Source organism: Oryctolagus cuniculus, chromosome 16 (assembly GCF_051225735.1).
Source record: "Oryctolagus cuniculus isolate XC-2025 breed Fujian yellow rabbit chromosome 16, ASM5122573v1, whole genome shotgun sequence".
NCBI lineage: Eukaryota > Metazoa > Chordata > Mammalia > Lagomorpha > Leporidae > Oryctolagus > Oryctolagus cuniculus.
The window spans coordinates 51,959,392-51,983,658 of record NC_142882.1 but is presented as its reverse complement, the minus strand read 5'-3'; the positions used below and the strand labels follow the sequence as shown (position 1 = coordinate 51,983,658).

General features: G+C 40.4%; 1 protein-coding gene across 12 annotated transcripts; it reads left to right on the top strand.

The window, feature by feature from the left end:
• Positions 1-4,267: 4,267 nt before the first annotated feature.
• TRA2A (transformer 2 alpha homolog) lies at positions 4,268-23,520 on the top strand. Of its 12 annotated transcripts, none has more exons than XM_089315391.1 (10): positions 4,268-4,456; positions 4,966-5,056; positions 14,607-14,685; positions 15,195-15,328; positions 17,359-17,524; positions 19,176-19,364; positions 21,229-21,344; positions 22,100-22,228; positions 22,444-22,511; positions 22,647-23,520. In XM_089315391.1, the coding sequence occupies exons 5-10, from the start codon at positions 17,492-17,494 to the stop codon at positions 22,655-22,657; spliced, it is 546 nt and encodes a 181-aa protein (XP_089171517.1). In that variant the 5' UTR covers positions 4,268-4,456; positions 4,966-5,056; positions 14,607-14,685; positions 15,195-15,328; positions 17,359-17,491; the 3' UTR covers positions 22,658-23,520. The 12 variants fall into 12 exon arrangements, with proteins under 12 accessions (XP_089171517.1, XP_089171516.1, XP_089171514.1 ...); XM_089315390.1 differs by having other exon boundaries at positions 14,607-14,902; XM_089315388.1 differs by having other exon boundaries at positions 14,607-14,913.
• The last annotated feature ends 747 nt before the right edge of the window (positions 23,521-24,267 follow it).

The window sequence follows — 24,267 nt, the reverse complement described above, 5'->3', positions numbered from 1 at the left end:
ATGATTTGCAATATTCCATTCTGTGGGTGACTTTTTTCACTTTGTTGTTAGTATCCTTTTATGCACAGACTTTTAAATTTTGGTGGGGTCTAATTTGTCTATCTTTTCTTTGCTGCTGATTTTTCTCTTGCAATGTTGAGATATAGTTCCTCAGAACTGTCTACACTTCTCCTCTATCCTTGGGGTTACTTTCCAAGATCCATAGTGGATACCTGAAACTGTAGTTAATACTGAGCCCTATATATACACCTATCTCTGATGCAGTTTAATTCATACATTAGACCCAGTAAGAGACTAACAACAATTTATAGTAAATCTTAGCAAACCTCACCATGTGATTTTTTTCACTTCCTTTTATTGAGAACTTTCACCTTCTCACTTAAAGGAAGCAACTCACAGCCACTCTGTGGCAGACCCGAATTGCTGGCAGCACTAATCTTGTACTTTGTGGCAATTATAAACTAAAATCAAGGTTACTTGAACACCACTGTAGCTCTCCCACAGATCTGATACCGAGAGGGATTCTCCCTGACTAGCAGGCATGGAGCTTATTCAGTGTGGAAACTTTAGGCAAAGGGATGAGTCATGCCTTGGAAGGATTTCACCATTCCAGTCAGGATCAAAAGGCATTGAAGATTATGAAATGTTTACTACTAAAATTTTCCATTTAATATTTTCAGAGCAAGGTGGACCACAAGTAACTGAGACCACAGAAATCGAAACCTCAGCTGAGGGTGGGGGAACTACTGTACATCAGGTTACTGGTTTTAATGAGGATACTAACACTTGGGGTAGCTGCAAGAAGGGAATTTTCTGTGTATAGATTATTTTTACAACTGTCAGAAATAAGCCTGAAACAATTTTTAAGTGAAGAAAAAAATAGAACTTCTCTATTTAAATACTATTTTTAAGATAGATTTATTTATGTGAAAGGCAGAGTTACACAGAGAGGGAGAGACAGATTTTCCATTCCCTGGTTCACTCCCCAAACGGCAGCAACAGCAGGAGCTGGGCCAGGCCAAAGCCAGGAGATTCTTTCCGGTCTCCCACACGGGTGCAGTTGCCCAGGCACTTGGGCCCTCTTCCACTGCTTTCCCAGGTGCATGAGCAGGGAGCTGGATGGGAAGTGGAGCAGCTGGGACTTAAACTAGCATCCAAATGGAGTGCTGGCATTGCTGAGGTTACTGGTCATTTTGACTTTTTTTTTTTAAGTACTTTCATTGTTGGTTTAATACAACTCTTAAAAACAGTTTCTAGACACATTTTAAGTATATGTGCTGCCGAAGTGAGCACACAATTTTTTTTTGTTTGTTTTGTTAAACAAAACACTCTAGGGGCTGGCGCTGCGGCACAGCAGGTAAAATCAGCACTTGAGACATCGGCAGCTCATGTCAGAGCACTGGCTTGAATCCTACCTGCTCCATTTCTAATCCAGCTCTCTGCTCATGCACCTGGGAAAGCAGTACTTGGCCCTTGCCATCCTGAGAGAGACCCAGGTGGAGCTCCTGGCTTCCGACTTCAGCAGGGCCCAGACCTGGCTGTAGCATCCATTTGAGGAGTAAACCAATAGATGGAAGATGTCTCTCTCTCTCTCTCTTCCTCTTTCTGTTGCTCTGCCTTTCAAATAATAAATAAATCTTTTCCAAAAAATAAAAAGTTAACATTTCATTAAGAAAATTTTCAAACACAAAATAGAATAAAACAAATTCCTGTGCCTATTACCCAATTTTAACAGCTAGCATTTCCCCATATTTACAGTATCTGTTCCCTCTCCTCAGTATAAGTTGGAGCGAATCTCAGATTCGTCACTTCACGGTAAACACTTTTTCTTTCAGCACACCCATCATACTGTTATCACATGTAATAAAAGTAACAATTCTAGTCCCAGCTGCTCCTCTTCCAATCCAGCTCTCTGCTGTGGCCTGGGAGGGCAGTAGAAGATGGTCCAAGTGCTTGGGCCCCTGCACCCACCTGGGAGACCGGGAAGAAGCACCTGGCTCCTGGCTTTGGATAGGCGCAGCTCTGGCCGTGGTGGCCATTTGGGGAGTGAACCAACGGAAGGAAGACCTTTCTCTCTGTCTCTCCCTCCCACTTTCTGTAACTCTACCTGTCAAATAAAATCTTTTTTTTTTTTTTAAAGTAACAATTCCTGAATAGTACTGAATTCCCAGTCCTTGTTCATATTTTGCTCATTGTCTCAAAAGTTTGTTTTTTGAATCAACACCATGAGGCACTATTTTGTTTTTAAGACTTATTAATTTATTTGAAAGGCAAAGTTAGAGAGAAAGAAGGAGAGGCAGAGAACGGTCTTCCATCCACTGGCTCACTCCCCAACTCGCCTGCCTCAGTAGCCAGGAATGGGCCAGCCAATGCCAGCAGCCAGAAGCTTTATTCAGGCCTCCCACATGGGTACAGGGGCCCAAGCACTTGGGCCATCTTCCACTGCCTTCCCAGGCATTTCATCAGGGAACTTGATCAGAAGTAGAGAAGCCAGGATTTCCTGTACCAGAACTTGAACAGGTACCCATATGGGATGCTGGAGTCATAAGCACAATATACCCCTATGAGGTATATATTTGGTTATGCGTTTTTTTTTTTTAAAGATGTATTTATTTTATTTGAAAGGCAGAGTTACAGAGAGGCAGAGGCAGAGAGAGAGAGAGAGAGAGAGAGGTCTTCCATCCACTGGTTCACTCCTCAGATGGCTGCAACAGCCAGAGCTGGGCCAATCCAAAGACAGGAGCCAGGAGCTATCTCTGGGTCTCCCACACAGGTATAGGGGCCCAAGGACTTGGGCCATCTTACATTGCTTTCCCAGGCCATAGCAGAGAGCTGGATCAGAAGTGAAGCAGCCAGAACTCAAACTGGCATCCATATGGGATGCTGGCACGGTAGGCGGTGGCTTTACCTGCTACACCACAGCGCCGGCCCCTTAATTATGTGTTTTAAGATTCTTAGTCCATAACCCTCCACTCTTGATGTGAAGCTTTGATCTTAAATTCAATCTTTTGGTGGAGATTATGTTAATTATGCTATGGAAACTTAGTGTTTTTCTTATTTTTTTATTCCCTGTAAATGGTTGGTTAGATCTAAAGCCTTAATTAGATTTCAGAGCAACTGGTGGGATCAGAAATACCTGGTAGGTATTCCTGGGATTTGATCAGAGGCCCAAGTGGTATCAGCTTGACTGGCTCATCAAAAAGTTCAGCATCTGCTTCAAAAGGCACGTGTCAAATGTGTGAATGAGAAACACTCACTGTCGATGACATTCACCCACGGGGGGCAATCTGCCATAACACTGAACTTGCCTTACACAGACTTGATAGTTGAGGTCCATGTCAGTCTTTGTATCACAGAGCACTGTAGACCAAAAAAAAAAAATTTTAAGAGAAAACTTATTTTTAAAAATGGCCTTACTCAAGTACAACTCAAAAGTCATCTCTGAAACTATCCTCACTGATTGAGAACCAAGTGGATAAATTTCAGATCTAGTCTAGGTCATAAAACCAGCAGAGGAAGGTACTGGAATTCCGGCTGCTGCACTTCCCAACCAGCTCCCAGGGAATGCACATTGGAGAGCGGTGCAGGGCGGAGCTCTTGGGCCCGAACCACGTGGTCCCCGTCCTGGCTCCTTGCTTCCCCCGGCCCAGCCCCAGGTGGTGCCGCCATTTGAGGAGTGTACCAACGGATGGAACATTGTCTCTCCCCCTCTCTATAACTCTTTAAAATAAATCCTAAAAAAAAAGAAAGAAAAAAAAAAAGACTAGTAGGTAGCAAAGCATGAAAAAAATGGCCACTACGTCTTTAGGGCCCGAGGCAAGAAAGGGTGAGGCAAGAATCGGTTTTCCTTTTAATCCCATCTGTGCGTGTATTCATTACTTCAACAACATCACAAAGGGCAAATGTTGAAAATACCAACATAAAAACCTATTAATTACACAGATGCTGCCAGCTTTTTCCGTGCCCTCACGTCAGAACCCAGTCGGACAACACTTTAAACAGGCTGAAGTCAAAGAAAGTTCCTCAGAGTACCAGCAACCTTCAAAGCAGCCGACGCGCCAGACCCGGGTCCCCAGGAGCTGGGAGGCCAGGACCGCCTCCGGACCCCGGAGGCGCCAGGGCTGGGGACGCGCTCCACGCCCGCGCGAAAATGCTGGGCGCGCACAAAGCCCTCGTGGGCGGGGCTTGTCAACGTCACAGAGACTCCGCCCCCTGACGTCGCGCCCTGGGGAAGCCAGGAGGTTTCTGGCGGCGCGGGCGCCATTTTGCCGGAGCCTGCGACCGAGCGGGAGTGGAGCGGAGCGGCCGTTGTTGCCGACTCTTTCCCCTTCCCCGCGGTCCAGTCAGCGGGTTGATTAGGCCGTCGGCCCTCGAGCCGAAACTTGTCTCTTAATTAGTTCTGGGGGAGCGCCTGGCCGACATGAGTGATGTAGAGGAGAACAACTTCGAGGGCAGAGTGAGTACAAAGCCGCGGGAGCCGTCTTCGGCGGCGGCCCGACGCTCGGGGTTTCACGGGGACGAGCGCGGTCGGGCGGGGTTGCGGGGAGTCGTGCGGGGGCCCGCGGGGAGCAGCCTCCGGAGCCATCGCGATTGCTTCCTCCCATCCCAAGATGGCTTCTGGGTTCCAGTCCTCTCCCAGCCACCACGGGCTGCTACCCCCCTTTGGGGACTGACTGCTACCTGGACGCCGGGGTCCGGGTCCCTCTCCCGCCCCGCGCTGCTCCCTCTGCGCTCGGCTCCCCGGAGGCCTCATCTCTGTGGCGAGGAGCGGGTTCCCCGTCGCGGTGGGGCGGGAGGCGGCGGCCGGACAGTGGTAGGTTGCTGCTTGTCGGCGGTGGCGTTGGCGGCGACCCCGAGCCTCGCGGCGGGCCTCGGGGTCGGACGTGCGCGGGGCTTGCTGTCCGGGCGGGGAGAAGCTGGCGTGGGACTAGCTGGGGCCTGTGTCTCCTTGGCTCTCTATTGCAGTGAGCGGCCGCGTCTCTGTTGGAACCGGCGGCGTTGCGCCTATAAAGGCGACAAGCCTTGAGGTTGAAGGTGGGACGAGCCTAAGGAAGTGGTTAGTCAACGACCGCACCGACCCTTAAGCGTTCTTAAGACGGGAGCTGTGCGGGGAAAACTGCGCAAGGAGCCCTTTCCCCCTCCATGTCCCTCTCTCACTTCACCGTGAACGTGGAAATGCTATATAACGCCTTGTTTTCCCATTTTCTTAATGTCGGGTTGTTTTTTTTTTTTTTTTCCTCGATATTTCAATTTCTAATGCTTTTCTTTCTGTGACTTTTCTTCTAAAAACTGACCACTCCTTTGCAGGTTTTTACGGTAAAAAAAAAAATCCATCTTCGGTCTTATTTTAATCTTACGTAACTGAACAAATTTCAAGGCTCGGTGTTTTCATAAGAACCAGTCCTTTATGACTTATTTAACTCAAAGGGATCCCTGAAAAATTGTGGGTCCTCTCCGTTTTCCTCGCCCCTTGACCCAGCCAGAGAGCACTCGAGAAAGGTGTTCGGAGAGAAAGGGGGCTGGAGGAATGTAAACCTCACAAAGAAGGCGTTATCCCGGCTTTAATGCACTAGAACCTTTACCACGGTTCGACTTCGGTTTCCACAGTTATCCCAGTAGGGAGAATTGGTGGAAGTGATTTAGTGTGAAAATCGGGAAAAGAAACAAAAGCCCGGGGCAGCGCGCCTTGGCTGCTGTGTTGGTATTTGTTCCAGGCACTAGGGGAGACTTAAAAAACGCCCTGTGTGTGCTGCAGGGAGTGTCGTTTTTGGAGGTTTATACTCTTAAGCACCTGGAATCAGGGCAGTAAGAGAAGAGAACGAAAGCAATAGGTTAGAAACAAAACTCAATCTAGTTCCTTTAAGATTGAGTTTCTCAATGAGATTTTGAGCCTGGGTAATTGCATAGTTGAATCTGCTAATTTTTTTAGGATAATATACTGACCCAACAAAACTTTAAAATCGTGCAATACAAATATTTGGTGGTAGTTGTAAGCTGCTGCTTGTTTTGAAAAGTGGTGGGGCTGTATGGGAATAATTTTTGCTGTCCACTCATCTTTCCTTTCTTTCCATTAACTTTCATTACTGTGCGGGGTGGGGTTGTTTGTTTTGTTTAATGTTTGTTTTGGTTTGGTTTGTGGAGAAGTGTAGAGGACTGGTAGTGGGATCCTATTTCCTTTAGTTCTTATATTTTTAATTTGTCCTGTCGTGGATCAGAGTAAATCTAGATCATTGTCTCCTTATCCACCTAAGGAGGGAACGTGTAAGATTCTCACCCACTTTTACCTAAAGTGTGTGTAGACATTACAATTTATTTAGTAGAAAAAATTTTTAACTCCCCTCCCATGGCTGTTTGTAATCAAGAAACTTTTTCCACAGGTGATACATTTATTTTATTGTAAATCAACTCAGATCAAATAACACTTCCAGACTTCTCTGGAGGTTTCCTTTTTAAAATTGTTTGGTAACACAGTTTAACACTGCCTAGTGCTTTTGGTTTTTAAATTGAAGTGACTTTTTATCTGCTGACCATAAACCAGCACTTTAAATTTTTTTAATAAGCAACTACTGTGTCCTTATCTTTGCTTCTAGGCTATCTAAATGTAACAACCATAGCTCAGAAGTGTCGAGTTGTTAAGTTATGCTTCAAACTTTTTTTTTTTTTACTAAAACAAGTTAGAGAAAACATTGACAGGGTAGCCTTCAAACATTAGGTTTATCAGACACATTTCTGGAGATTATTAAGCTAACTTTTAGAGTAAATGAATTTCCCATAGAATTCTCAGAAAAATGCTTCTGATACTTTAAAGTGCAATTTCATTTACTTTATCTACAGAATAAACAGCATATGTTAACCCCATTTCACTAAAAGAGTATTTCAAATCAGAAGATAACTTTTTAGAGGCTATCAAACGTTAAAGAAATAGGACTAATACCAGTATTGCCTACTTTTGTAGCGTTTTAGAATGTGTTGCCCCCAAAATCTTTGATGCACTTTAGAAATTAAGAACTTGTGGCCTAATTTGAGATGGCTGATGGACCATTCAAATCTGGGCAAAAGTAAGTGTGTGGTTAAGCGATAGGATTAATAAAGGAGTCAGAAAATGGAGCTGAGCAGTTTTGTAAACTGCAGGAAAGGGAAAGCTTTGCCTGTTATGTAAAACTTTGACTAGATTTTATGATAGGGAAAAGAATGTTGATTGTATGGGTGTGACAGTGTGGAGGTTGTACTGGAATATTGCAAGATAGATTTCATTAAATATGCAGTCAGATAATGCAGGGTTTTGAATTCTAGATTTAGGAATTTGGGCTTCGTCCAATATGCAGGAAGGAGCCATCTATGAGCTCTTAATTCTGGGAGGGGAATAATGAACTGTAGCAAAGATTAAAAAGACTGGCGCAGAAAGCATTTGAAATATTTAAGGAAAGAAATTATTTTAAAAATTGGTCTAAATAGGACACTAGTGGGATGTAAGAATGAGTGAGACAGTTTAAAAAGGATTTAGGAGAATAATAGTGCCTTTAAAATAAGTTTATTAAGACAGTTTGCGACATATGTATCGAGTTAACACATTTTAAGTGGCGGTGTCCTTTGGAGCTGGAGTGAGATTAGCACTTCAGCTGTGGCTTTGATGTCATCTTCATAAAAAATGAGCTATGTTTCATACATACATCTTCAACTAAAACTAGGATTTTTGATCTGAAAACAATACCTTTTATAGAATTGTGGGGGTGGAAATTAAGTTCGTCTTTTCATTTATCTTACTCCTCCTCTACCCCTAAATTTTTAAAAACCTAAACTTAGAAAAAAGTACAGTGCAATTGTGTTATTTAGGGATCCATCATATAATTCCGCAGTTATTGTGATGTATTGTAATACCATTGAAGAAGAAAGATAATGCTTATTTTTACCTCTTCAGGGCTTGTTCTGACTTTCTGAGACTCTTGGAGTTTCCTTTCTTAATATGAGGTGGTTGGATGATAAAGTGAAGAGCAGAGCAAAAATTCCTATGTACTAAATTGAAAGTTGCGTGTGTTGAGATACTTTGTTGAAGAATGGAGGAAATAAGAGGGGACAGTTTCCCCCTTCTCTGAAACCTGATTTGTTCATAATAGAGGGATGATGCCTACCTCAGCTAAAACCCAGTGTGATAACAGGCTTTTTTTTTTTTTTTTTTTTTAATAAAGAAAAACCCTTAAGGGGTTAGATTTTTGAAATTTTTAAATAATCAACATGAAAGATGTCACACCACTTTAGCTTTAAAAGACTTAATTCAGCTTCTTCATTGATTTAATTTCATATCTCATCAGGTTAACCTGTTAAAAAGAACTAAAACTTCTTTCCCTCTAGGGATGGTGTTACGCCTGAAAGTTTAGGGTTTGATTTATTTTCCTGAAAATAAGTACTATTACATATTCCCTCCCCTCCCACTCTCCTTGAAGCAGAGAATGTGTAAGTTTAGTGAAACCTGTTAAGGCTTGATTTTTATATTGCAGATTGTCTCACTGAAGGGTCCTGATTTGTTTAATGTAGATAAAAAGATTTTGGGAAAGAGTGGTACAAGTAATGATACGATATTGCATAACTAATTTTACAGATCTGCCATAAATGGTTATACTTTGTATCATTCCTAAAATGAGAATAAAGAGCCTTGAGACCTAAAGGGATATCAAGGAAGTTAAATATTTAGGGGTGATAGTCCGTTATTTTATTTTAAAGACTTATTTTATTTATTCGAAAGAATTACAGAGAGAGGTAGAGACAGAGAGAGGGGTCTTCCATCTGCTAGTTCACTCCCCAGATGGCTGCAACAGCTGGAGCTGTGCCGGAGCCAGGAACTTCTCCTGGATCTCCTACATGGGTGCAGTGGCCCAAGTTCTTCCACTGCTATCCCAGGCCATAGCAGAGGAGCTGGATTGGAAGAGGAGCAGCCGGACTAGAACCAATGCCCATGTGGGATGCCAGTACTTCAGGCCAGGGCTTTAACCCGCTGCACCACAGCGCCGGCCCCAATAGTCCTTTTAAAAAAAAAAAAAAAAAAAAAGTAAACTTTGTGGGCTTAATTCTGTAGATGAGCTGAACTTTACCTGTGCCATAACTCAGTAAAAGAACGTAGCTGTGCAGAAACGTCTGATAGTGTGCTCAGGCATGAACTAACTATCCCTGAGACCTTTGTAAAAAGTGTATATTCACGTGCAGAGAGGATGAATACTGGTTATTTGTTCATATATCTTAACAAGCTCAGCAGGACAGAAATGGAGATTAGAAAGTGGTAGCAGTCAGATGAGGAAGACACTTTGTAATCACTGGAAAAATTGAGAGGAGAATAATGCAAAGAAATGTGGTTCCCCTTCCTTCCATTAAATTACTGCATAACTAAGGTTGTGTATAATCTGCTTGCCTTGTGATTTTCATAAAAGACATGAGAGAATAGACGTGACTGATCAGAGATGGAATAAGTTAGGGGTTTTCCTTAAAACGAAAGCCCTGTCATTTAGTTACTCGAAATTGATGAATACTCTGTGACATCATCATATGAGAACATTAAGTAGAGAGAATGTTGTAACGTGTTTTTTTTGTTTGTTTGTTTGTGTGTTTTTTGTTTTTGTTTTTGACAGGCAGAGTGGACAGTGAGAGAGAGAGAGACAGAGAGAAAGGTCTTCCTTTTGCCATTGGTTCACCCTCCAATGGCGGCTGCGGCCCGACACTGCGCTGATCTGAAGGCAGGAGCCAGGTGCTTCTCCTGGTCTCCTATGGGGTGCAGGGTCCAAGCACTTGGGCCATCCTCCACTGCACTCCCTGGCCACAGCAGAGAGCTGGCCTGGAAGAGGGGCAACCGGGACAGAATCCGGCGCCCTGACCGGGACTAGAACCCGGTGTGCCGGTGCCGCAAGGCGGAGGATTAGCCTATTGAGCCACGGCGCCGGCCGTAACGTGTTTTTAGTAGTTTCATTTTTGTTGCTATTCATTGGCTTTTTAGTATAATTAAATCATTTTAGTTCTTGGTTTCTTTCTCTGCTTTTGAGATTGCCACTCATATGCTAGCTTTTCAAGCATTGCAGTTGATCATGAAATACAAGCTAGCAGACTTGGGAGTCATTTAAAATTTGAACAAAAGAATATAAAGTTTGCAGGCAATCTTCCAACTGAAGGATGAGTTTAAATTTGATTATCTATAGAGCCAGTATTTTTGGCACAGTGGATTATACCCATATCGGAATGCCAGTTTAAGTCCTGGCTATTTGATGTTTCTGATCCAACTTCCTGCTAATGTACCTTGCAAGGCAACAGAAGATGGCCTGAGTACTTGAACTCCTGCCACCCATGTAGGGAACAGGAATGGAGTTCCTGGCTTCTGGCTTGGACCTGGACCGGACCTGGCTCATACCTGGCTGTTGGCAGCCATTTGGGGAGTGAACCAGCAGATGGAAGATCTGGCTCTTTGGTTTGTCTCTCCCTTCCTCTCTCTGTCGCTCTGCCTTCAAATAAACTGAAATTTTTTATGCTTTAATATGTATGTATAGTTACCAGATAATAAATTCTTTATGATAAAAAGTTCTCCCAAATTATTTCAGACTTTAGACACACAGTGTTAGAATATTTGTGAACCTTTGTAATAAAGACCACATCGGGGTCAGCCATTCCGCCCTGTATAATACAGACCCTGGGAGGGCTGGCCAAGGTGGTAGTTGAGTTCCCACCACCCACATGGGAGAGTGGGATTAAGTTTCTGGCTCCCAACTTGAGCCCCAGCCCAACACAGCCTGGGCCATGTGAGAAGTGAACCAGCAGATTGGTGAGTTCTCTCCCTCCCCCTTCACCTGCTCCCCTTACTTCCCTTTCAAACTAAAGAAAGGGGAAGGTGCCAGAAAGACCACTTTAATCAGCCTCTAAGGGTCTGTAAGTGAGGCATCCCATCATACCACAACAAGCGTGGGGAGCCTTTTTTCTGCCAAAGGTCATTTGGATATTTATAACATTCACAGGCCACAATTATTGTCAACTTAAAAATTAGCCTGCTATAGATGTATTGAATTTCAGGTTGTACCTGTAGTTGCCTTGGCAGGGTCAGACCAAAGGATTTTGCCAGCCTCATGCAGCTGGGGGGCCAGATGTTCCCTACCCCTACTTAGAGGAAGTAGGCAAAACTTCTGTAGACTGAAATTAAATAATTGAGTAAATAGATTTCTTATAATCCCTAAAGAATGAAGTTCTTAGTTCAGTAAGTATTGTGAGGCATTTGAGTACATTCTCTCCCCTTTTGGGAAGTATAAATTACCTAACTGCACTAGTGTGCTTCTGTGGAAATAAATTTCCAATTTCATAAAGTAGTGGGAAAGTATATTTTGAAAAGCTTGTTTTACAGGCTTAGATTTGAATTGTATCAGTTTGGCACTATTACCTGACAGTTTGGCCTTAATATTCTATTTGTATTAATTTTATCTTTCATGAATACGAGTATTAAGTAATAAGCATATATTTTAGAATGGGATTTTTTCTCATTTATAGCCTAATAAGGCTGTATTAGGATATTTCAGTTACTGCTTGCTGTAGGAATTGTATTCTGCAGCAGTGTGTGCATATAACATACACCAAAAGAAAAAAAACCATATTTAAGCAGATTGTTCTGAGAGTTTTCTACTCATCTTCTAGGTAAACTAGAAGCCTTTTTTAGATTTCGGTTAAAATCTGTGATGAAGTTTTTCATCTGCTCATTTTAACTAGAGAGCATACTTTCATGCTTGTTGAATCCAGTAGCCAGTTACTGAGAAATTTGTAGAATTCCTTGTCTGGCCAGCTTTAAGAACAGGTTAAGTGTAACTCTAGTGAAAGCACTAGGTACTACAAGATACCACTCCATCCCAGAATTTATTTTTTGTTTTCTGTTTGCAATTTCAATTTATTTTTCAAATCCTAAATAATTAATTCCTTTGGGAAAAAGTTGAAGTTATTTCATAGTGAACACAAATGAAAGATGAGAAAGGCATAGCCAGCATTTGTCCTCCATAAAGAACTTTACTATATAGTAAAGTTGGAGAATTTAGTGAAAAGCATTTGGTAACAGCCTTTCAAAATGGTAAATTAATAAACTTTGAAATGGTAAATATTAATATGAGCATCTATCTGTGTAAACACCATTAGCCACCAGTTCATGCAGTGATGGGCCATTTTTTGGTGGTGGTGTAAAATATTTCTGAAGAATTAAATTTTATACATGAAAGTTTAGGCTAAGTTTACTGAGAAAATATCTTTTTAGATAAAGTTTCTAGAAGTTAAAAACTATAGTTACATCTTTGTAACTAGTAATTAGAAGAGTACTATATTTTAACTGGAGAATCCCTTGAAGAAATGTGTGGAGAATTAGCATTCCTACAGATAGAGAGGACAACTGACAAAGGAGGTTATTTGTGACACCCTGCAAAATAAAAAGTAACACTCTTAAAATACACTGTCTTAAAAAGACATACTTTAATAAAGTCATAATTTAATGAAGTCATACTTTAATGCTTTGTTGCCACTCCAGAAATGAGGCCTAAAATTTTAAACTATTATTCAGTTACCTCATTTATGTTAATACCTGAGTTGTGGTCATTTCTAGCAGCTGAAATTATGTTTATGGGGGAAGACACAGATTGGGTCCATAAAGTTTTGTGCTAGAAAACTTCAAATAAGCATGTAGGAGTACATTTTGGATTTAATGTGATTTTAAATGTCTGTCCTAGTAAAGTTAAAGGATTGAAGGTTTACAAGGTTTGGTAGAGCAAATCCTTCTGATATGTGTATTATTCCAAGGGCCATGATGTTCATAAATGCCATTGCAGCTACTGCTGTTCAACAGTAGCATAAAAGAATGGTGACAGTCCGTTGTCATGGGAGGAAAACATAGAGTGGGGAAGATAACATCAGGTAGTTACTAGACCAGCTTGCGAACTATTAAAAGTTCTGGGTATGCTGATTTTATAGTTTTAGGGAACAAAAAACCTAACTTGCTTGCCTACTCCAGGCATCTCTCCAGGAATTTAGAAAGTATTTGAGATGTGGTAAAAAGCTTACTGTAGGCAGCCAAAATTGGAAAAGTATGGAACAGGAAACAAGCTATATATTTTCATTTTTGTTTTCATGTGAAAAAAATGGATAGGTCTAGTGGCATTAGTACATTTCTTGATAAATAAGGTTTTTGATATCAAACTTGAAGTAAAAGGAAAGTGTTAAGAAAGCTATCTTTAAAAATTGTGTAATATAGAGAAAGAATTGATGCGATATTGAAATTGGATAATTGTTTACACTAATAATAGCAAGGTTTAAATGGACAAATAAGCTATCTTATTTTGGTCGTAAATGCCTTATATCTATCAAGACAAGATATCCATCTGTTATACATTATTTGGAAATTTTTGATTACATCCAACTTTTTCAGAGACCGGTTTGCTGATGGAGGATGTGGTCTCTGAAGTACATATAAAGTCTGTCAAAATTGTGAAGACGTAGAATCAAAGACAGAGACCATGGTACAAGTTTTGTAACTTGTACGGGTGTTTCCTTCCATAATACAGCATTTTACAGAGGAAAAATTGCAAAAACACTGATTTTTAGGAATTTATAAGCTAAAGGGGATTTTTAGGATTTCTTTGCTTCCTCTTTCCCCTTAGTTCTTTAGAATGCTTATTTGTCGCCAGCGCTGCGGCTCAATAGGCTAATCCTCCGCCTTGCGGCCCCAGCACACCGGGTTCTAGTCCCGGTCAGGGCGCCAGATTCTGTCCCGGTTGCCCCTCTTCCAGGCCAGCTCTCTGCTGTGGCCAGGGAGTGCAGTGGAGGATGGCCCAAGTGCTTGGACCCTGCACCCCATGGGAGACCAGGATAAGTACCTGGCTCCCGCCATCAGATCAGTGTGGTGCGGCGGCCATTGGAGGGTGAACTAATGGCAAAAGGAAGACCTTTCTCTCTCTCTCTCTCTCACTGTCCACTCTGCCTGTCAAAAAATAAATAAATAAATAAATAAAATAAAAAGAATGCTTATTTGTCTTCAGAACATATATTTCTGGGAGGTCAGAATGAGAAAATACTTAGTGGCCAACCAAAATTGGGAGGAGGTGTTAGTAGTTTTACTGTGACCCTTGCATGTGTGCTATAATGTGAGTTTAGACAGGTGTGTGCAAATATTTCAGCCTAGGATGCTTTGCTTTAACTATATTTTGATTCTTAGTCTGACTTAGTGAAGGCCTATTTTAAGATCACTAAAAATCCAGGTTATAAAATAGTGGAAACTTAACACTTAGGTGTGGAGGGGGGAATTACAGTTAATGTTAGATTTATGTTTGAATTAAGTATTTCTATTAAAATTGTTCATATTTTAGAAACTAGAATGAAACATGAAAGGGGAGGAGGGTGAAAATTATGGTAAAAAAACATTTAGAAAAATTCAGTAAATCATTTGTTAGAAACTAGACTTTGAACAATTTTAAAGACTATAAAATTGTTTTTTTAATAAATTAGTTATTTGCACTTTACCTGCTGGCTTTTCCATTTGGTAGATAACATTCTGAACTCCAGCAGAGTTTTATAATCCCCACGTGCTTAAATATACTAAATGTTCTTTTTCCATTAAGGTTAATGTTCGTGAAGAAATTGAAGAGTTTTTTCCAAGAATGTGGAAGATAAATCAAGATAAAAGAAGGCTAATGAAAAGTATTAAAGATCAGAAAATTAAAATTGAATGGGGGAAAAAATTGAACAGAAGATTGGTCAGATAGAAGCACTTGAATATTTTTTTAAGGCTATTTTGAATTGTTTGGGGAAGAATACACGAAGTATGAAAAATGAAAAACTCAATGAAGAATGAAGAGAAGTAGAAAGCAAGAGTGAAGTAGAATTAAAAGAATCTGGAAGAATGAATGGGTCCTAGGTTAAGTAAATGTATGGTTTATGTTCCAGTGTCTGTATGATCAAGTTGTAGATGAATTTGCATGATTACTTAGTTAATAGAGATTTGGTGATCTGGTTCAAGTAGGGAATTATTGAGGACAGTTAGCAGTATTAACAATGGGTTATTAATGAGCTGAAAATTTTTTCTGGAGGGTGTTGCCTAACCATTTGTTTTTCAGGAGCAATCAATATAAATAATTACGGTACTTTAAATGTTAGGTGTTAGGCATCTACGTGACCAGTGCCATTTGTAATACTGTCTTCTTTGTTAGGAGTCTCGCTCTCAGTCAAAATCTCCAACGGGAACTCCTGCTCGTGTAAAATCGGAGAGCAGGTCAGGATCTCGTAGTCCATCAAGGGTTTCCAAACATTCTGAATCCCATTCTCAATCAAGATCAAAATCCAGGTAAGTGTGTTTGAAATACATTCTCCTTGAGGCTTTCATGACAAAGGAGTTTTTGCCAAATTCCTTAAATTTTCACTAAAGACTCAGTTTTTCTCATACTAGAATTTAGAAATGATTGATGTATTCCAGATAAATGCTTGGGTTTTGGATACTAGCTGTTAATGCGAACTAAATTCATATCAGTGTATGCATTTTTGGCATTTGAATTAGTGTTCAGTTTTATGCCAACAATATTCTGTACAACAAAAAGGCAGTTTTTTCCATGGAATACTTGAATGTAGTTTAGTGCAGACAAGGCTGATGGACGTTTGTGGCACTAGGTGCTCATAAGAGTAATTTTTATCATTTCCCTGAGAATTTTGGCTCTGTGTCAAGCATGGCGCTCTGGTCATGATTCAGAGCCCCACAGCCAGTGACAACAGAAACACTAGTGAACCCCTGCAAATTTCACTGCAGGTACAATGGGGTGGAATAGACAGGCTAAAAACAATTAGTTTGAATCATTGTCATTTCTTGCATAGACATTTCTGCTGCCAAGGGGGCGTAAGACAAAATAAGGTTTTTTTTTGTTTTTAAGATTTATTTTATTTGAAAGGCAGAATGGCAGAGGCAGTGGGGTGGAGGGTGGGGGCATTGTCTTCCATCCATTGGTTCAATCCTCAGTTGGCCGCAACAGCCAGAGCTGCGCCCATCAAGCCAGGAGCTTCCTCTGGGTCTCCCACGTGGGTGCAGGGGCCCAAGGACTTGGGGCCATCTTCTACTGCTTTCCTAGGCCACAGCAGGGAGCTGGATAGGAAGTGGAGCAGCCAGGACCCAAACCATGCCAGCACTGCAGGCGATGGGTTTACATGCTACGCCACAGTGCCAGCCACAAAATCAGTTTTTTTAAAGGCTGTGCTTCTATTGAGGTCAACAGTTACAGTATTTTCTGTATTTTGATGTATGATTTAAAGAAAAGGAAAATATATTTATCTTAAAAATTGGAGCTGTAATTGGTGCTAAGAATAATGGGGAATATCCTCTTTGGTGTTATACAAACACAAGTTTTCTTTATACATAATTCACTTCCTGCACCCCTGTTAAAAGCAGAGTACTGGGGTCGGCGCGATGGCGCAGTAGGTTAATCCTCCGCCTGCAGCACCAGCATCCCATATGGGTGCCGGTTCTAGTCCGGTTGCTCCTCTTCCAGTCCAGCTCTCTGCTGTGGCCCAGGAAAGCAGTGGAGGATGGCCCAAGCACTTGGGCCCCTGCGCCCGCATGGGAGACCCAGAGGAAGCCCCTGGCTCCTGGCTTCGGATCGGCACAGCTCTGGCCGTTGCGGCCATCTGGTGAGCGAACCAGTGGATGGAAGACTTTTGCCACTGCATCTCTGTAACTCTGCCTTTCAAATAAATCTTTTTCAAAAAATGTCAGTTTAGAAAAAAAAAGTCTTATCACTGCTATCTAGGTAAGCTTAGTTAAGGATAGGTCATTGACTGTTAGATTTGGTAAGAATTTGTTAGATTTATAAGCAGAGAAAGAGGACTGTCAGAGCAACAGAAGAATCAGATCAGTAATTAACTAGGGAAGCATCAGTGGGCAGGTTGATACTATGAAAGTCTCAAGAAATGAAAGCTATAAAATCAGTTGAAGTGGGCTTTTAGGTTGTTGTTGAATTAATTTAGTGGATAACAGATAGCAACAGGCTAAAGGAAGGTTAGAAAGGAATTGATACTTGTTAGTGACTGGAATGTGGATCTAAGTGGAGAAGGTGGCAAGAATCAAAGGTTTTACAGTACTGGTGGTTGAAATTGGCTTTGCATTTTTCTTTTTAAAAGAAGGTAGATAATTAACGTGTTGGTAAGGTGAAAATGGTGAGTGTAGAACAGAGGGACAGAGAACAGAAGGTTGTAGTGATTTAGGAGAAGGAGGAGAAAGAGAATTCTCTTTTCTCAGAAGGAAGGAACTGAGGACAGCCAGAGATACGTAGATAAGTCGTTGAAGAGCCTTTATAGCCCAGTGTATTTACCTCAATGTATTCTCCCTCTAAGGTCGAGGTCAAGGAGGCATTCTCATAGACGCTACACTCGATCCAGATCCCACTCTCATTCTCATAGGAGACGATCTCGAAGTAGGTCGTACACACCAGAGTACCGGCGGCGAAGGAGCCGAAGTCATTCTCCAATGTCTAACCGCAGAAGACACACGGGAAGCAGGGTATGTGATTTATAAAAGTTAATTAAAACTTGTGGTGATTCTGATTTTTTTTTTTTTTTGAGTGTTTAGTCCTGGTGTAGCTTGCTTATTATAAAGTGAACCACTGTTTACAAATGGTAATTAAGAAACATCTGTGTTAGCTTCCTTTTTCCTTTTTTTTTTTTTTTTTTTTTTATTAAAAATTTATTTATTTGAAAGGCAGAGGACAGAGAGAAAGAGATCTTCTATCTACTGGTTCACTCCTAAATGGCCACAGGTTCTGGGCCTGGGCCACATCAAAGCCAGAAGCTGCAACATGAGTACAGGAACCATTTTCCACTTCTTTTCCAGTCACATTAGCAGAAAGCTTGATTGGAAAGTGGAGCATCCTGGACTCAAACTGGCACCCATATGGATTGCCACAATGCTGGACCCCCATTTTAGCTTTCAAAATCAAAATAACTTTCTATGCCATAGATAGCCTAATAAAGGAATTTTCACTCTCAAGCCTTCGTGTTTTGTGACACTGCAGGAGTTTTCATTTGTTTTTTCACTAGTGGCAGAGCCAGGTTTCAACCAGTGTGCCTGACTCTGAAGCTCTGAGCTTAGCTGCTATGAAATGTGGTACTGCTTCTGCATGATACCCACTTAATTATAGTGGAGTGTGTTATTTGACAATGTTTAGAAATTTGTACATTTTTATTAGTTTTAAATGAATTTTTTTACTTTATTCCCACACACCCACCCTACCACCCCTTTCTAAGGCTGATTTATTTGAAAGGCAGAGGGACATCTGTCCACTGATTTAATTCCCAATGGCTACAATGGTCAGGGTTAGTTAGGCCAGGCTGAAGCCAGTGTCTCATGTGGGTGGCAGGGGACCGATTCATCATCCACTGTTAGGTGGGATGCTAGCCTTGCAAGTGGTGGTTTAACTCCCTACACCACAACACCAGCCTCTGTCCATGTTCAAAATTTGAATTGTGGGAGTGTTGAACGAATATCTTTGCTAAAGAATGAAAATGGAGAAGGTAGTATCTTGATAAGTAATTATCATTATATCAGATTAATTATAAACTTGTAAGGGATGTAAAATAGTTGAATAAATTAGAAATTATGGCATTAAACTGAGGATGGCCTTTTTTTTTTTTTTAAGATTTGTTTATCTGAAAGGCAGAATTACCGAGAAAGGTTTACTCCCCAAATGCCCACAGCAGCTGGGGGCCAATCAGGAACTTCTTCTGGGTCTCCCTCGTGGGTGCAGGGACCCTAGCACTTGGGCCATCTTCTTCTGCTATCCTAAGCCATACCAGAGAGCTGGATCTGAAGTGGTCTCGATCCAGTACCTATATGGGATGCCTGCCAAAGGCTTTACCCACTGTGCCGGCCCCAAAGATGGCTTCTTAGGATATATTCTGAACATTACTGGGCTGGAGAGTAGGAATGTTATTTTTTAGTCTATAGCCAGAGTGTCTGTTCCAAAGAATGCCTGAATGTGCTGTGAACTGTAAGATAGAGCTCATCTATGTTAGCTCTCTTAAAATCTTAATTCCAGAAGACAATAGGTTCTTCAAATATTAGAGGAGGTACTCTAAGCAAAACACTTTTAATTTTGATTTCTTGTAGATTTAATCAAAGCTTAGTGTTTAATAATGATATCTTTATTCAATAGGCAAATCCAGATCCCAACACTTGTCTTGGAGTTTTTGGCCTCAGTTTGTACACAACGGAGAGAGATCTTCGTGAAGTGTTTTCTCGATACGGACCGTTGAGTGGTGTCAATGTAGTTTATGATCAGCGAACTGGGAGATCTCGAGGATTTGCTTTTGTTTATTTTGAGAGGATAGATGACTCAAAGGAGGTAAATTTGTTTTCATAATTTTCACTTTGAAAATTTTTTATATAAACAATTGTATTGTTACTATTAACAGTAAACTTAATAGATTCCCATTTTTGTAAACATAGCTTCTAATCGTTATATGAATCAAATTCAGCTCTCAATGTTAAAATTAGAAAAAAACATTGGAATGTCTGCTGTTTAACTTTTTAGCTTTTACTTTCTAGTATAGGTATATCCTGATAGAATTCTGGACTGTAAAGTAAGCTATCTATATATTTGGGTTAAAGTGTGTAGGTTTATATATTTATTTAAATATATATGCCATATTGATGTTTGAATAGATGACTGAATTGACTTTTAATTTGTGTTTTTATTTATTTGAAGAGCAGAGACGAGACAGAAATCTTAATATACGTTGGTTAACTCCCTAAATGCCTACAACAGCTGAGACTGAGCCAAGCCAAAGCCAGGAGCCACAAATTCAGTCCAGGTCTCCCACATAGGTGGCAGGGACCCAAGCATTTGAGCCATCGTCTGCAGCCTCCAAGGATGTTCATTAGCAGGGAGCTGGATTAGAAATGGCCAGGACTCCAACTCAGGCAGTCCAAAGTGGGATGCCTGCTTGAATTCAAAAATTAATTTTATGGGGCTAATGATTGGCCTATTGGTTAAGAACCTGGTTAGATTTGATAGGTTTAATGTTATGTCTGAAATTAGTTCAATGTATATAGAAATAAAGCATTGTTTTTTTTTTTTTAATGTTTTTAATGATTATTCCATCCTGTAAGTAAATATACATGAAAGATTTGATACTTATTGCAACATTTGTGGTCAGAATTAAATTGGCAAATCTTTAAAAGATTTATTAATTATTTGAAAGAAGTAGAGAGAAAGGGGGAGAGACAGAAAGAGGGCAGTCTTCGGTCTGCTAGTTCACTCCCCTAGATGACTACAAAGATGGAATTTTATCCATCTCTCCCACAAGGATGGCAGGGCCTCAAATATTTGGACCATCTTCCCTTGGTTTTCCCAAGCCATCAGCAAGGAGCTGAATCAAAAGTGGAGCAACCAAGACATGAACCAGCACAGTGTCACAGGTGGTGGCCACAACACTGGCCCCTTGGATAGGTCTTCTATCATTAGAAGCAAGCACTTGGCAGGTTTAGAAGTTCCTTTATATTTGCAGCTCACTAGGTGGCGCCATGTTCCCTGAGGAACGGCTTGTCTACAGTTTAGTCTTGTTAGCTGATTTGCAGTTTTTATTTTGAGTTGCCCAAACTGAAACTAGTTACTTACAGCCTCAGGAGTTAGCACAGCCTGAGTTGTCTTTTTGCAAAAGCCTTCTGTAATAGTTTCACTAAACTGTCCCTATGCTTTTTGACAGATAGATATTGAAAATTGATATGTGAACTCCACTATTTTGTGAAAGAAGTGCTTGAGAATTTTTTTTTTTTGGCATGTCAACTGAAAAGAGTATAAATTTTCTTATAGTTCTGAACACACTTATGATGATTACTTTGGGAGAAGTTTTTTTTTGTTTTTGTTTTTAAGGTTTTAATTATCTGAAAGGCAAAGTTAGAGAATTTCTTTACACTGGTTCGCCTCCCAAATGGCTATGACTGCTAGGGCTGGGCCAGGCTGAAACCAGGAGCCGGGAGCTTTGTCTGAGTCTCCCATGTTGGTGACTGGAGCCCATGTACTTCAGCCAACTTCTTTTCCAGTCATATTAGCTGGAAGTTGAGTCAGAAGTAGAACAGTCTGCAATTCCCTATGTAAGTAGTGTTCCTGTGTCATTTTTAAAATTAGGAGAGTTTATTTGGATTACAAATACTTTGTGCTTGTTAATGAATTATGTATGACTTGTTGTATGTGATTTCTGTTATAGGCTATGGAAAGAGCAAACGGAATGGAGTTGGATGGGAGAAGAATTCGTGTGGACTATTCCATCACCAAAAGAGCGCACACACCTACACCAGGCATCTACATGGGCAGACCAACTCAGTAAGAGTCCATATTTCCTAAGCTAAATTCTTAAGAACTACAAATAGGTGCAAATTTTTGACTAACTAGAAGATAAAGTGATTTTCCCCTTATAATTAGAGTTCAAGTTACTTAATTTTTATTCAGTCTTTGAATCCTTACATACTCACATGCCAGAGCTGTGGTGCAGTGTGGGTAAAGCCGCTGCCAGCATCCCATATGGGTGCTGGCTCAAGTCCCAGCTGCTCCACTTCAAATCCAGCTGCCTAACAGTGCACCTGGGAAAGCAGCAGCAGATGGCCCAAGTGCTTGGGCCCCTGTACCCACATGGGAGATCAAGAAGAAGCTCCTGGTCATTGAGGCTACTTGGGGAGTGAACCAGCAGATGGAAGACACTTCTCTATAACTCCACCTTTCAAATAAATAAATCTTCAAAAGAAAAAAGTTCTTGATGATTTGGGCAGAGTATTAATAAGAGAATATTCTATTAACTTAGTGTTTTGTGAAGAGATTATTGGTTATGAGTGTAAGGGTAAGGAGCTAGAGCACTGAAATAATCTCAGAAGTATGGAGTGGAGTGTTAGACGTGGAGTGAAATAAAGCTCTTCGTCATTGAAAAAAACCAAAGCACAATACCATGGAAGTTTGCAAAAAGAGATGGAAGCAATTCTATCTTATCTCTCATCCTCTCCATTTTTTATAAAGCTCCTACCTGTAGTAAATGACTGTGAAAGAGAATCTTTACACTGATGTGTGATTTGTACATTCTTCTATAGCAGTGGTGGTGGCGGTGGCGGTGGAGGTGGCGGCGGAGGTGGAGGTGGCGGCAGACGTCGGGACTCTTACTATGATAGAGGTTACGATCGTGGCTATGACAGATACGAAGACTACGATTACCGGTACAGGTAATGTCTCCCACTAAGATTGCCGTTCTAAATAAGGTGGTAGCAGTGTTACTTATTTTTTCTAGTAGAATTAGCACACAGAGACAGGTTATGATCTTGGGGACATTATTATTTTGAGTAATGCCTTATTATTTTGAGTAATGCCAAAGTTTCATTTTCGTCTGCTTCAGTGGAGTGATTATGTGGTGTGCTGAGTAATTTTTTATTTCTTACAGAAGACGATCACCTTCTCCTTACTACAGTCGATACAGATCACGGTCAAGATCTCGTTCCTACAGCCCAAGTATGTGAACTCTGCTTTTGTAGTATTTAATAATTAATGACTTGTCTTAGAATATTAGTGTATATAGTGGCAATACAGAAAATCATTAAGCAAGTCAAATCATAATTAACAATTTTTTTGTTCTTTTTCTTTCAGGGCGCTATTGATAATGGAATGGTTGCAATTAAGGACTTTTTTCCCCCCTCATTATTTTCTCTATCTTTTGGTTTTTGTTTTTCTTTAATTTTGGATTTCCCCAAGTTTCTAATACTTCCTAGTCCTTAAAAAATCTTTGGTTTTTTAGCATCTACACTTTGTCAATTGTGTTGCTGTTTTCCACCCTTTTTATTATACTCTTAAAGATGTGATTGTCATTTTGAGTAGTTAAACATCTTGAGTAAAAAAAGGAAACCCCCATGTTATGCTTTGTAGATGATTTTTCCTTACTTTTACAGAGGATTAACTCCTAACTAATCAAATGAGAAGAATGATCTTTTTAAAGACCTCCTTTTGTGTTAGATATTGTATTAGACATTGTGTTAGAGACTTGGTATTTCATCAAACTTTTTTTTTAAACTTTATTTTTGGGAACATAGTAACACAAAATAGTTCAGTCATGTCAGGTTTGGGGTGGCATGGAACAAATAGTTGAGTGTAGAAGGTTTGAAGCTATAGAAGAAAATACTTGGACATGTCTTTTGAAGAGGGATCTTTTGAACTATTATAAACTAAGTCATTTTTTTATAGATGAAAAACTTGTGGATGCCTACAAAACGTATTTCAAATACATCTGTTCAACCTTAGAAACTTAAAAGTGTGATTTTGTGTTAAAATTATTGAAGCTTAAGTATTCCCTTAATCTGTGAAGGACAACCCTTATTTATTACATAGAGCAATTGTATAATTTGCTGTTAGAAATTTTGGTATTGGGATAATGGTTAAGCAGGCTATTGTGTAGTATAGAAATTCTTAGAAGATACCTGTGGGGGAAAGTAGTCTCCTTCCAAATAAAAGTTAATATCTTTGAAAATGGGGTTGTCTCATTATTGTGGTACAATGGGAAAACAGAACTGAGTTTATAAGGGAGCCAGTTACTTCCATACATTCATTCCCCTAGCACATGTTTATAAAGTTTTGCCCACCCTGAATTAATATTCTCATTTCTCATAATTTTTTCTTCAACTGAATCCTTCTTTTTAGTCTTTAAAAATCCCTTGGTTGTCCTCCTCTTTTTTTGGTAGACCAAATTATAAATGCTGGGGTTTATTCAGTATAGCAGCACACTAAAGGAAAGAAATGGACAGCGCTCATTGTCAAGAGGCCCACAGTCTAGCAGGAAACGGTTTTAAGGACATAATATAAGGGGAGGTTATTTCAGTTAACCATTTTAGAAAGATATTAGGAACAAGCACCTTTATTTTTTCAAGGCAGTAGAAATTAAAAAAAGAATAAAATTGTTATAAACCTGTGACATTGAAATGCCTCAGACATTAAAGAATTCTTTACAGAATTCTAAAGTATTTACAGAGTTCTAAAAGCATTTTGCCATTAAAAGATGGCCAAAGAAAAATTTGATAATTTCTGTTGGTCCCTAGGTGATTTTTGTATTAACTTAGGTTGGTTTTGTTTTTTAGTTTTTTAAGGATTATTTCTTTTCAAGGCAGAGGGACTGGCACCTGCAGTGCCACCATCCCAAATGGGCTCCAAGTCCCAGCTGCTCCACTTCCAATCCAGCCCTCTGCTATAGCCTGGAAAAGCTGTTTAATATGGCCCCTGC

Coding starts and splice junctions, on each gene's coding strand:
- TRA2A (XM_008261529.5), top strand. CDS start 4,421: ATGAGTGATGTAGAGGAGAACAACTTCGAGGGCAGA. Junction 4,457..15,194: donor AGAACAACTTCGAGGGCAGA/GTGAGTACAAAG, acceptor CTTCTTTGTTAG/GAGTCTCGCTCTCAGTCAAA. Junction 17,525..19,175: donor GAAGACACACGGGAAGCAGG/GTATGTGATTTA, acceptor TTTATTCAATAG/GCAAATCCAGATCCCAACAC.